This window comes from Erythrolamprus reginae, chromosome 8 (genome assembly GCF_031021105.1).
Source record: "Erythrolamprus reginae isolate rEryReg1 chromosome 8, rEryReg1.hap1, whole genome shotgun sequence".
Lineage (NCBI taxonomy): Eukaryota > Metazoa > Chordata > Lepidosauria > Squamata > Dipsadidae > Erythrolamprus > Erythrolamprus reginae.
Genome location: NC_091957.1, coordinates 57795582 through 57809378, shown reverse-complemented (window position 1 = coordinate 57809378; position 13797 = coordinate 57795582). Strand labels below are relative to the sequence as shown.

Genomic DNA, 13797 nt, shown 5'->3' with positions numbered 1-13797 from the left:
GCATATTATTAAGTAGAAATAATGTAAGAAAATGGGTGCAGACCTGCGTTAAAATATTGTGATGTTTTAAAAACTAATAATAATGATGATAATAATGATGATAATAATGATGATAATAATAATAATAATAATGATAATAATAATAATAATGATAATAATAATAATGATAATAATAATAATACAGTGAAAGGGGTCCCAGTGGTACTTGGCACGCTGGGCGCAGGGCCAAAGGATCTCAGCGGACATTTGAAAACCATCGGAATTGACAAAATCTCCATCTGTCAATTGCAAAAGGCAACTTTACTGGGATCGGCAAACATAATTCGCCGCTACGTCACGCCGTCCTAGGTGCTTGGGAAGCGCCCGACTGGGGATGAAATACGAAATCCAGCATAGTGATCTCGTTTGCTGTGTTGTATTGTTGAAATAATAATAATAATAATAATAATAATAATAATAATAATAATAATAATAATAATATCTAATTTGCAAAATATGAAGATCTGAAAATCGAGCTGCAACGACCCTGGCATAAGCCCGTGAAAATGGTCCCAGTGGTCCTTGGCGCGCTGGGCGCAGTGCCAAAGGATCTCAGCGGACACTTGAAAACCTTCGGAATTGACAAAATCTCCACCTGTCAATTGCAAAAGGCCACTTTACTGGGATCGGCAAACATAATTCGCCGCTACATCATGCAGTCCTAGGTGCTTGGGAAGCGCCCGACTGGTGAAGAAATACGAAATCCAGCAGTGATCTCATTTGCTGTGTTGTATTGTTGAAATAATAACAATAATGATGATAATGATAATAATGGTGATGATTGATAATAATGATAATAATGATAATAATGATAATAATAATAATAATAATAATAATAATAATAGAAGAAAGCAGGGCAACACATGACGCGATTTCTGATGCCCCCTTCATCTCACATGGCTGAGCTTGTCTCAAGAACCAAAGTAACACAATCCAGGCTCCCTGGCCACCTTTGCCAGACAGAGCTCCAGAATCAGGCCTTCAATTAACCATGAAACTCAGGTGGGGCCCACATGGTTGTGAGGACGAGCCGGATATACGCACGGAGCCCTTGTGTGGTCTTGGAGGGAGAACGAGCTGAAAGCTTTTTGTAGAAGCAGCTTTTAAAGGAAGTCCCATTTCCGTTTCACACCAGGCTGCGCCCACCCTTCCTCATCTCTGCAGATCTGAAGTTCACTCGGTACGGAAGAGGAGGCCTCTTGCAAGCCACCAGAAGCCTTCTGCAGAAGAGGTGCCACCACCCTGGGCCCTGCCCCCACCAGGGAGCAAAGGGGGCCGGGGCCTTCTCTGTCTGCTCAAGATCCCCCTGGACAATTGGGGGGCCACTGTGGGACACAGAACGCTGGACTCGGTGGGCCTTGGCCCCATTCAGCAGGGCTCTTCTTAGCTTCTAAGCTGAGCTACAGGCCACTCTTCTGCAAAGCTCAGATTGTCGCAGTGGCCACAAATTATTATTATTATTAATAATTTATTAGATTTGTATGCCACCCCTCTCTGCAGACTCGGGGCGGCAGCTCAGTAGAGGATTTTTCAGAGGCTCTCTAGGGAATTCCTGGCTGATTTTTCAAAAGGATTATGATCGTTGGTTTATGGAATTCCCTTCCAGAAGAGGTCGTGACAGCTGTCAGCCTGGAGAACTTCAAGGCAGGATTAGACAGATTCAGGGATGCCAAGTGTATCATAGGTGGTTATTGAAACAGATGTCCATGTGCCGCCTCTATGTGGGTGGAAGCAGGCAGGGTTCTCTCGGGTCCCATTTGTTGGGGGTCAGGGGAAAGGGTCTTGCCTTCTCTTTCTGCTCAAGATCCCCCTGGACAATTGTGTGGGGGGCACTGTGGGACACAGAATGCTGGACTCGATGGGCTTTGGCCTGATTCAGCAGGGCTCTTCTTAGGTTCTTATCTTCCTTCCTTCCCTCCCTTATTGAAACGGATGTGCATGTGCAGCCTCTATGTGGGTTGAGGAAGGCAGGATTCCCTAGGGTCCCATTTGTTGGGGGTCAGGGGAAAGAGAGGGTCTTGCTTTCTCTTTCTGCTCAAGATCCCCATGGACAATTGGTGGGACACTGTGTGACACAGAAAGCTGAACTCGATGGGCTTTGGCCCGATTCAGCATGGCTCTTCTTAGGTTCTTATGTTTGCAATAATCTGGGTTTTCACATTGGGCGGTAGGCAGTTTAGATTATATTCGACTTCTTTTTATTGCTCTGTATCTATTTGTGTTTAGAAACATAGAAGACTGACGGCAGAAAAAGGCCTCATGGTCCATCTAGTCTGCCCTTTCTATTTATATTATTATTATAAGCCGCTCTGAGTCCTTCATGATTGTGCGGCATAGAAGTTGAATAAATAATAAACAAACAAACAAACAACACAGTAGGGAGAGTAAATGTGATGCTCCTACTATCCATATTCTATTGTTTTGAGATCTTTCCTGGCCCAACCACTCCTCTTGTGCAGCTCTTTTCTCCCCATCCCATGCTGAGTCTTCGGAGAGGGGTGGCATACAAATCTAATAAATAATAATAATAATAATAATAATAATAATAATAATAATAATAGAAATCAATCAATTCATTAAATAATTTCACTCCTGGCTGAGAAACCCAGGTTGCAATCTCGCAGGGCTGTTATGAAGCTAAGTGGGAGGGAGGCACACGGCTTGTGCAAGTTGTCGAAAGCACGAGAAGTTGAAGATTTGGGTTGGGTGGTGGTGGGGTTTTTTTTAGAAGCGATAAAAGGAAATGACATTTCCGTTTTGGTAGTCAGTCCTCCATCCCTCCCTTCTCCATCGGCTGCAGATCTGAAGCGCAGATCGTACACTCACACCCGAGCTGCCCCACTTTTAACTTCTTCTCACCCAAGTGCAGTTGTGGGGCGAGAGAGCTGCCCTCCGTTTCTTGGAGCTGGCCCTCTCACCACACGGCCTGGCTGAGCCAGATGGGCCAAGCGGCTCCCGAACTCATTGGACCTCATCCCAATTGCCTTCTCTGAGGTCCCGTTTGGCCGATGGGCCCCATAAGACTTCAGCGAGGCGGCCTGCGTGTTTTATTTCCTCCTCTCATCACAATGGAGGCATAAAGCTTGGCCATCGTCTACCCGAAGTGATGGCTAACTGCACTGGCTGCCGATCGGTTTCCGTTCACAATTCAAAGTGCTGGTAATGACCATTAAAGCCCTACATGGCATTGGGCCAGAATACATCCGGAACTGCCTTCTACCGCACAAATCCCAGCGGCCGATAAGGTCCCACAGAGTTGGCCTTCTCCGGGTCCCGTCGACCAAACAATGTCGTTTGGTGGGCCCCAGGGGAAGAGCCTTCTCTGTGGTGGCCTGGCTCTCTGGAACCAACTCCCCCCCGGAGATTAGAACTGCCCCCACCCTCCTTGTCTTTCGCAAACTACTCAAGACCCACCTTTGTCGCCAGGCATGGGGGAGTTAGGATATTCCTTCCCCTAGGCCATTACAAGTTATGTATGGTATGTTTGTGTGTATGTTTGGTTTTTATAATAAGGGTTTTTAGTTGTTTTATTAAATTGGATTGTTACATGTTATTTTTTATCATTGTTGTTAGCCGCCCCGAGTCTGTGGAGAGGGGCGGCATACAAATCCAATAAATAAATAAAATAATTAATAAATAAACAAACAAACAAACTGGGTGTCACAGGTGGCATGCAGAGCCGTATATACCGGCACTCGAGCCGTTGCTCCAGCTCAGCTCCAAGGTGCATGTGTGCCGGCCAGCTGATTTTTGGCTCACACAGAGCCAAAATTTTTGGCCTTTGGAGCCTGGGGAGGGTGAAACACAAGCCTACTACTGGGTATTATTATTTACCCTGTCCTGGGATGTGAAGAGGACCGGTCAAGGTGGGAAGCCGGACAAGGAGAGCTCTAGACTGCAGAATCCCTTCAGGACAAAGCCAAAACCCAGAGGTCTTCACACTTGGCAACTTTTAAGACTTGTGGGTCGCAACCCCCAGAATTCTCCAGCCTGCTATGCTATGCTGGCTGGAGAATTCTGGGAGTTGAAGTCCACAAGTTGCCAACTTTGGGGACCTCTGGCCCAAACTGTCCCCACTCCCAAACCATCTTGACCTCCAGCCTCACCTTCTTTCCAAATTATTATAAGGCAACAGAAGATTTATTTATTAGATTTTATTTATTTATTAGATTTTGTGTTGTGCTCATGGGTCACCCCCCCCAAAACAGTGGGCTGTAAATGTTTGTCTGGTGGTGGGCACTACTCACAGAGCACCTGTTTTATGTTGTGTGTGTGTTTATATTTTAAAAATCAATTAAACACACACACACACCCAAAACAGACAGGGCCAGTAAAAGGGAAGTTAAAATGGACTTAATGTTTAATTGCTCCCAGAGTATTTCATCATTCTCCCCTTCTGTGGGGTTCACACAACTCTAAAAGCTGAAGTTGTGCAACAGCCTCTTGCTGCATTCGCTGAAGGACAACATGGGTGTGTCCCCCACACCCCTATTAGGCTGCACAGAAGCTTGGCTGCAACGAAAGCCGCAAAAACCGCACTTCCACCGTAGCTAAATCAGGAAAAGAGAGGAAGCCGCTTTTGGTAATACAGGTATCTATTTTTATTAAAAAAGTTACAAACAGCTGGACTGTAGGGCTGTCTTACAAAATAAGAATGGATGAAACCGGGGGGGAGGGGGGGGTCAAGGAGAGAGGGACAATAAACGGCGGTCCACCTTTACAAAGCATTTGATCATCGCCCTGGTTTCGCAACTTGCCAAGTTTCCAGGCTTTCTGTCTTTAAACTTTTCCCCAAGAAAGAGGTACAGTACACTGGATTCACTGAATTAAATGGTGAGAACATTGGGGCAGAAGAGGGGAGGGGGCACCCACGTCCAGGAAGGAGGCGCCACGCACAGCCCTGGAAAAGGAGGGCTGAGTTTGGACCCCTGGGTGGACACCCCAACCACACCCGCCCATTGGAGCACCGTCTGGCTTGTGGAGAAAGAGGGATTTGAAGCCGGGAGAGGGAGGCTTCCCCCCCCCCCCCCTGAAAAACCAGCGTCTTTCTCCTTCCTCTTTGGGATCTTGGCCCAAAAGGCTTCATGATTCAACCAGGGCGGTGGGACAAACGTACCAGCACCTTCTCGGCTGGACCAGAGGCGGCCTTGTGCATCTCCAGAGCCCTTCTGGAACCCAGGCCCTGACACCGCGGCCCGGGTCTGATGCCAAACTCTTTGCCGCTCCCAACTCCAACGGAGAAAGAATTGGAATTTTTTTCTTTTTAAAAAAAAAGGTCAACCAGCAGAGAAGTTTAGAACTTAACGCCATGTGTCTCCCGCTCAGAGAAATAAGCTATACAGCCACTGTGTGAATTCTGCATTCCCGTGGCACGTCGTCTGATACTTGGCCAATGTAGAGAGCGCTGCAAAATTGGGGGTTTTAACGCTTGGAGATTTCTATTAAAGTGCAAGCCCAAACTTTTAATTCACTGCACCTTTTGAGTGGGGAGAGCAAGAATCTCGGGTTAGAGGCCCAGCACCCTTGTGCCAACCGCCAACCCAGACTGATTTAAGGAGGAAATTTGGTCATTGGGCTGCTACAGAGGGCAACATCTATTAGATGTACGGTCAAAGGACTTCAGGGGGGCTTTTAACCCTGGTGCAGGTTCACCCCCCTGCCTGGAGTGGAGAAAAGCCACTTCTTACATCGGCCCCAGGAAAAGGTCCTACCACAGTTGGAGGGCCAACACTCCCACCAGCGCTCTCTTCCTTCCGCTCAAAACCTATGTTGCTCTTTGAAGACCACCGTCAGTGGAATTGCAGTTTGGGGGAGCTGTGGTCTATTCCACCCACCAAGGCTGCATCCAACAGAGACTGACAAAGCAAGTGATGGAGCCTCATCTATTGCTTCAACGTTTTTGGACAGAAACAATAGTTAAATAATAAAGTTGGGGGGTTTTTTCCTCCCCCTTTGCCAGAATCACCTTAAATGCTATCGGGGAATCTCAAGTTCAGCTTTGCTTTGTAAACACAACCTAAACACGACACGCTGTCCGTTTTCCAAGAAAAGGTTTTTGGAAGATGAATGGAATAAAGCAGATGAACGAGTGATTTTCAACACAGCCTTTTCTTTCCAAAAAACCCCCCAAATCCAAATACCATATAACAACAGGGAACACACGTACAAATTGCTGGATGTCTCCAGTCCCCACCAGAAAAGCTTTCCCAACAGGCCGACCACATGCCACCGCAGTTGTTGAGGAAGGGGAGGCCGCGCCCTCCCCCTATCAGGCAATTCTTAAACCTCCTTCTATGACACCATCACATGTAAACAGAATGTTTCAAAGTTCCAATCAATGACGTTTTGGAGGAGAAGAAACCTTGTTTTCACTTTCTTCTCTCTCTCTTTCTTTCTCTCTTTCGCAAATCAAGCACAGATGTGAGGTAATATATATAGAAGTAACCGTTTGTGTTTAAGGCTCACTTTTGTTCTCCATTAATTTTTTCTCTCTCTCTCTTAAAAAGGCATTAAGTAGGTAATACTGAGTTTAAAGTTTAATAAATACAAGATTTTAGAAATCAATTAAAGAAATAAAATAGTTTAAAATGAAGGGTTTTTTTTTGCATATTAGCCATTAATAGGAACTTAGAAAGCTATTTAAAAAAAAAAACCCACCCCAAGAGATCAAGAACAGATTCCCAAATCAAAGGGTAAACATGCGAAGAGTTTGTCTGCAGAGGCCTGGGCCTCTCTCTCCCCAGCTGCTCCCTTGCCTGATTCACCGGATGCCTGAAAAACGCGCTCTGAAGACCGAGACCAGGTTAAGCAAGGCTCAGTTCCGCAACCTGGGCTTAAAAAGAGTTCTCCGGTGCAGCATCTGTGCAAATTTCCTCTGAGTTTTATCTGCAAGGAAGAGAAAGAAATCCGTCAGGGAGCCCCAGGTGTGTCCTCCCCCAGGGCACAAGGAGCTGTTTTGAAAGCATCACCAGATCCGTTTTCCTGGCACCCCCCAAAACCCCAACAACTCTGGAACTCAGAAATAATGAAGAATCTGCATTTTATAAATACTGGGACTCTTTTTACTGCTGGTTAGGGGAAAAAACAACAACAATCCGACCAATAACTGCTTAAAACTTACTACAGTGTTCCCTCGATTCTCGCAGGGGATGCGTTCCGAGACCGCCCGCGAAAGTCGAATTTCCGCGAAGTAGAGATGCAGAAGTAAATACACTATTTTTGGCTATGAACAGTATCCCAAGCCTTCCCTTAAGACTTTAAACCCCTAAATTACAATTTCCTATTCCCTTAGCAACCATTTAGATTATTACTCACCATGTTTATTTATTAAAGTTTATTTTTTTAAAAAATTATTAAAGGTGGCAGAAAGTTTGGCGATGACATATGACATCATCAGGCGAGAAAAACCGTGGTATAGGGGGGGGGGGGGAATTGCAAAGTATTGTTTCATTAATATTTTTGAAAAACCGTGGTATAGACTTTTCGCGAAGTTCGAACCTGTGAAAATCGAGGGAACACTGTATATACCAAATTGTATATATACAAAGATAACAGTCTGGTGTTTAAATTACTTCAGTAAAGGATTTAAATATGATATAGATAAAAATTAAGCTTATCTTTCTAAAACTTTTTTGATGTGTTATACTCAACTTTACCTCTTATTTACTTATCATGTAATTTGTAGTCATAACGTAACAGGCTATAGAGAATATTTATAGCACAAACTTTTGATACAGATTTGCCGCCCGTTTTTTACTATTTGTTTGTTATTATTGTACATTGTTCATTGTATAATTTGTTGATGTTTGTCCTCTTTTTTCATAATTGTTTTTTCTTTTTTTCATCTAAATATTTGTATTGTTATTTGTATAGTTGGTGTGTTTATTCTTGTAAATAAAATTTGTATAAAAAACAAAACAAAACCCCCAAGAGTTTTATTTGGGACTTGATTTTTTTTTTAGGGTGTCCAGAGGGAAAAGCATTTTGAAATTCCCTGATATCTCCCCAATATTTCCCTGTAACTTGTGACCTAGTTAAGGCTGCAGTCGTAGATGACATCATACCAAACGGCTGAGCCGTGGAGAAATATCGGCAGCTGAGGAAGCAGGTTCTTGCCACAGTTATGGTCCTTTTGGCTTGACTCTGCCAGGCAGCGCGATCCGCGTTGTTTTTAAACATGATTTTCCCCTGACTTTTAAACATTTTAATACAGTTTGTTTCTCTCTCCCCCCTCCCCCGATTTATTCCAGTTTTTTTCACGAATTCCCTGATAATTCTCGGATATTTCACGAACCGCCGATTCCCCTGAAAATTCTCTGATTTCAAGGTTTGCTGGACACTGTTTTTTAAAGCAGAGGACAATTTATTCCAAGTCATACAGAGATCCTGTTTTATAAAAATGCATGCAGAGCGGAAAGAAGTAGAAGCACTTCTTCCCCCCCTCAAAGAAAGTTAAATCCAGTAGATCCCTCCCACAACCATGTTTCTTACACCATGCAGCTTGGGGGAGCTGGTGACCAATTCTATCAGAGAAAGGGATCGTTTCTCCCGAACCATTGAATGCTTTGATGAGCTGATGAGGCTTCCCACCTTGGTGACTGAAGAAAGGTGACCCTTGTCACGCGGCCATTTCGAAAGAGGGCACAGCTACACGGCTACAGGAATGGGGAGAGACTGAGATGGAAGCTGTTCAGCCTCTCAGAGAGACAAAAGGCTGCAGAGCATTGGAAAGGGGGAAAAAAATGAAGTCACTGCTTCCGTTTTATTCCGCTTCATGCAACCCACGTGGCTGCAACACGATTTCTCCTGCTGATCGTCTCTTTCAGCCCCTGGAAAACTCAAGGGCAGCTGACACAGGGCCTTTCGCAAGGCTTGAACTTAAGAAGTGGGCGTTGTCACTCAACCGTTAGCTTTCCCACGTCTTCAAATGAGACAAAGGCATTTGCATGCTTCAGAACAGCCCCCAGGAGAAAATTGCCCATGCAAAACAAATATATAAATATTCATTTATAAGCAGTCAGGAAAGGATCAACTATTATCTATTTATCTATCTATCTATCTATCTATCTATCTATCTATCTATCTATCTATCTATCTATCTATCTATCTATCTATCTATCGTATCTATCTATCTATAGTATCTATCTATCTATCTATTTATCTATCTATCTATCTCTCTCTATCTATCTACAGTATCTATCTATCTCTATCTCTCTCTATCTATAGTATCTCTCTCTCTCTATCTATCTACAGCATGTATCTCTCTCTCTCTCTCTCTCTCTCTCTCTACAGTATCTATCTATCTATCTATCTATCTATCTATCTATCTATCTATCTATCTATCTATCTATCTATCTATCTATCGTTAGAGTTGAAAGGGACCATGAAGGCCATCGAGTTCAACACCCTGCCCAAGCAGGAACCCTATAGCACACCAGTCAAGTGGCAGTTCAATCTTCTCTTTAAAATGTCCAGAGTGTTGGAGTCCAAAACGTATAATGGCTCTACACAGATGCAGGGCAGGCAGTAAATACTTAGAATAAGTTGAGTGGAGTTTGCATTTCATCAAATTGCCAAGCAGGAGTAAGAATTCCAAAAAGAGGAATTCTGGACAGTTATCCAATGGGTCAGAAGTTGTGGGTGCCCCATCAATGGAAGTTTTAAAGAAGAGACTGGATAGTCAACTTGTCTGAGATGGTCTTGGGTCTCCTGATTGAGCAGGGGGCTGGACTAGAAGACCTCCAGGGTCCCTTCCAACTGTATTCTGATTCTAATCAAAGGGCCCCTTCTAGCACTTTCTCGGCAGGAGAAGATGGCTTGTGAGCGTTACGTGTTGAGGCAGGAGGATTTAAGGCAGGTTGGACTCTTTGCCCTGCTACTCTGGCGAACCCACCAAGCACCGCAATGCAACCGATCCTGGATTCAGATTATTTTGGAAACAGGGTGGAAGAAAATTCCAAGGTGCTGCCAGCTCAGTCAGAACCAATTCGCAAAAAGGCTCAGGTGTGGTGTGTTTTGGAGGCGTCCGCAGTCTGCATTGGTTGCCGATCAGTTTCCGGTCACAATTCAAAGTGTTGGTTATGACCTATAAAGCCCTTCATGGCATCGGACCAGAGTATCTCCAGGACTGCCTTCTGCCGCACGAATCCCAGCAACCGGTTAGGTCCCACAGAGTTGGCCTTCTCCGGGTCCCGTCGACTAAACAACGCCGCTTGGCAGGACCCAGGGGAAGCGCCTTCTCTGTGGTGGCCCCAGCCCTCTGGAACCAACTCCCTCCAGAGATTAGAATTGCCCCCACCCTCCTTGCCTTTTGTAAGCTTCTTAAAACCCACCTCTGCCGCCAGGCATGGGGGAACTGAGATGCTCTTTCCCCCTAGGCCTCTACAATTTTATGCATGGTATGTCTGTATGTATGTTTGGCTTTTTATATTAATGGGTTTTTAATCATTTTTAGTATTGGATTGTTATTGTACACTGTCTTATTGTTGCTGTTAGCCGCCCCGAGTCTCCGGAGAGGGGCGGCATACAAATCCAATAAATAAATAAAATAAATAAAGTTAAACTGGCCAATTCTGGCTCTGTGTATACTCAGGCAGCAAGAGCTGAAGGGAACCCGGGCGCAAAACCCACCAGCCACCAACTCAGCCAGGGAGCCCAGGGGCTGCTGCATGGAACAGCCCAACCCCTGGTCTCTTTTGGGAAGGGGTCAGTGGAGGGGGCCCTTACCTGCTCTGCATGGCCATGATGGAGAGCTTGCTTCCTCCCTCACTGGACAACACAAGTTGTACAACACTGCTCTTGCTTTTCAGGCAGGGATGCATAGTTCATTTGTCGCACAATCTCGGCAAAGAGTTCGTCCACCATGGTCTTGCTCTTGGCGGAGGTCTCCATGAAGGGGCAGCCCCACTCCTGGGCCAGAGCCCGGCCTTCCGCTGACAGAACCTCCCTCTCCGATTCCAGGTCGACTTTGTTCCCCACCAGGATGAGGGGGACCTTTTCGTATCGCTTCACGCGGACTATTTGGTCCCGCATCGGCTTGATGTCCTGGGAAAGAAGGGAAAGACGGGTGAACGCTCGCCAAAATTCGAGGGGTGGGGCAAGAGCAAAGTGGAGGGGGCGCAGAGGGGCGGCATCACCATGTCTGCAATGCTAACACGCTGGGCCAAAGATCACGGGGGTCCCCCTCCCTCAGTAGGGGCCAGAAGACAGTTTAAGGTAACAACAGTTACTATAAAATATTCTAACAGAAATTTGTAGCTCAGGGTTCAACTGCGGGGGAATTCGGTGCTCTCTGAGCTTGGTGTTTTCCTTGTAGACGTCTCATGAACCTGCTAGGGAACATCATCAGTTCTACTCTCAAAAAGAAAGATGCATCCTATTATCCAAAAGAAAGGCCATATAAACTAATAGGGCCATCAGGCTGAAGGAGAAGCTGCTATGACCTGCAAGGTTGGAATTTGGAGTTTGTCAAAAAAAAAAACACACCCTCCTTTCTGGTGGATGCCACAAGGCATTAGGAAGTGGGCAGGGGCACAACCTTCCAAGCAACTGACTGAGGGAGGAACGGGGCAGCCAGTGCTGGTGCAGCCCTGGGAGGCTCCTCTGGTACTTTTGGGCAGGGCCAGGCGAGGGGCCTTGGGCCCAGAGCCACAGGAAGGAAGGGGGGACTAGCCTTCCCCACTAAGGCAGAGGGGAAGGAGGAATACTTGGGGGAGTCATAGGAAGGCTGGGCAGGCTCAACCCCCCACTCTGTGAACCAGGCGCATATGTCTGTGTGTGCATGAGGCGGGGTGAAAGGACAGTGTGTGTGTGTGTGCTCTTTCCCCATCCAAGGTGGGCTGGGCAGGCTCAATTCCACACTCCCCCACCAGCACCTCCCCACCCCATGGTGTGTGTGTGTATTGTGTGGGAGGCGGGATGGGGGGGGAGTCTTTCCCCCAAGGCAGCCCCCGCAGCCCCTTCCCTCCCAGTGTGTGTATCTGTATTGTGTGAGAGGCAGGTGGGGATAGGTGGAGGGGGTCTTTCCCCCTCCAAGGCAGGCCCAGCAGACCCTCCCCACCTATGTGTGCGTGTGTATTGTGTGTGTGTGAGGCAAGTGTATGGGGGGGCGGGGTCTTTGCCCCTCCAAAGCAGGCCCAGCAGCCTCTCCCTCCCCCAGTGTGTGTGTGTTGTGAACGTGTGTGAGTGTGTGTCCCCTCACCTGGAAGCTCTGCTGGTTGACGAGGCTGTAGACGAGGATGAAGCCCTGGCCGTTCTTGATGTAGAGGTCGCGCATGGAGGCGAACTGCTCGGTGCCGGCCGTGTCCAGGATCTCCAGCACGGAGGGCGAGCAGTCCACCTCGATCTCCTTGCGGTAGAAGTCCTCGATGGTCGGGTCGTACTTCTCGATGAAGGTGCCCGTCACGAACTGCACCGTCAGCGCCGACTTGCCCACCCCGCCGCTGCCCAGCACCACCACCTTGTACTCCCTCATGGCCCCACGGCCGCCGAGGCCACGGAGGAGGGCTCCACGCGCCCGCACCTCGCCTCCGTCCCCGGGCCCGCCCGCCGCCTCAGCCGCCTCCTCACTCCATGGCCGGCCTGGGGAACCGCCCGCGCGGAAGAGTGCGGCAGCGGCGCTCACTGACGCCACTTCCGGGCGCGGGGCGGAGGAGCGCCGGAAGGGGGCAGCCCACGCCCTGCGCCTGCGCGAGTAGGGGCCGCTCTAGCCCTCCATCTTGCTTTCTCGAAATCCCCTCTCGATGCCCTAACAAAAGGCTTCGCTTGCCGGCGGGGCGGGGCTTTAGAGAGGCGAGAAAGGCGGTCGCTTCTTCCGGGGGTGGAGCCCAAGAGCTTCCGCTGGAAGGAAGTGGGGGAAGAAAAAAGAAGGGCGTAGAGACGCCTTGAATAAAGATAGAGAAGCAGCGGGCAGAGCGGCTGTCTCGATTTCTCCCGGAAGTGGTTGGGGAGAGATCGCTGGGGTGGGGGGAACGGGGCGGAGGGGAAGGTAAAAAGTGTAACACGAGGCGGAAGAGCCGAGCTCAGCCTGTCATGCCTGGCCGTTTGTGGAAAAGCGACGCCTATTTTTTGTTGTTGTTGTTATTATTATTATTACTACTTCTACTACTATTAGTAGTATTAATAACAACAATAATAATAAGGAATGCTGGAACACAGCACAGCCATCCCTGGGATGGGAGACCACAAGGAGATTCCAGGGCAATCCTCTCTAGACCACTGATGATGAAACTTTTTCCCTTGGGTGCTGAAAGTAGCCATGCATAGGTGCTGTTGTGCGTATGCACACATGCATGCCCACATCCATAATTCAATGCCCCTCATGCGCCATGCCCCTGTTCATGCACAAGCGACCCTCACCCCTACATTTCCTAACTTCCAGTGGGCCTGGTAGGCCTGTTTTTCACCCTGCACAGGCTCAAGGCATTTGGGGAGCCTGGGGGGGAGGGGCAGAAATGCCCCTTCCAAAGCCTCCCCCCGAGCTGAAAATCAGCTGGCTGGTGCATACACGCACACTGGGGCTTGCGTGCCGGCAGGTATGGCTCCGTAAGCAACCTATGGCACACATGCCATAGGTTCGCCATCACTTCTCTAGACCGGAAAACCTTTCCTAGTTTTTCCTCCCCACAGTGACGATTGATCCTGCATGGGGCTTCTCTCCACCCCACCCCACCCCAGCATTTCTGGTCCTTTGCTGCATGATACATCTTCCCAGGAGGGAAACCGGGTCAGGCTGAACATCCAGTGGGTGCAATACATCGC

General features: G+C 47.8%; 1 protein-coding gene across 1 annotated transcript; it reads right to left on the bottom strand.

Moving 5' to 3' along the window:
- Nucleotides 1–4616: 4616 nt before the first annotated feature.
- Nucleotides 4617–12765, bottom strand: RAP2C (RAP2C, member of RAS oncogene family). The gene is made up of 3 exons (XM_070760005.1): nt 12239–12765; nt 10765–11082; nt 4617–6924 (listed from the first exon to the last, which is right to left on the bottom strand). The coding sequence occupies exons 1-2, from the start codon at nt 12509–12511 to the stop codon at nt 10804–10806; spliced, it is 552 nt and encodes a 183-aa protein (XP_070616106.1). The 5' UTR covers nt 12512–12765; the 3' UTR covers nt 4617–6924; nt 10765–10803.
- Between the last annotated feature and the right edge of the window lie 1032 nt (nt 12766–13797).

Coding starts and splice junctions, on each gene's coding strand:
- RAP2C (XM_070760005.1), bottom strand. CDS start 12,511: ATGAGGGAGTACAAGGTGGTGGTGCTGGGCAGCGGCGGGGTGGGCAAG. Junction 11,083..12,238: donor TCAACCAGCAGAGCTTCCAG/GTGAGGGGACAC, acceptor CTTCTTTCCCAG/GACATCAAGCCGATGCGGGA.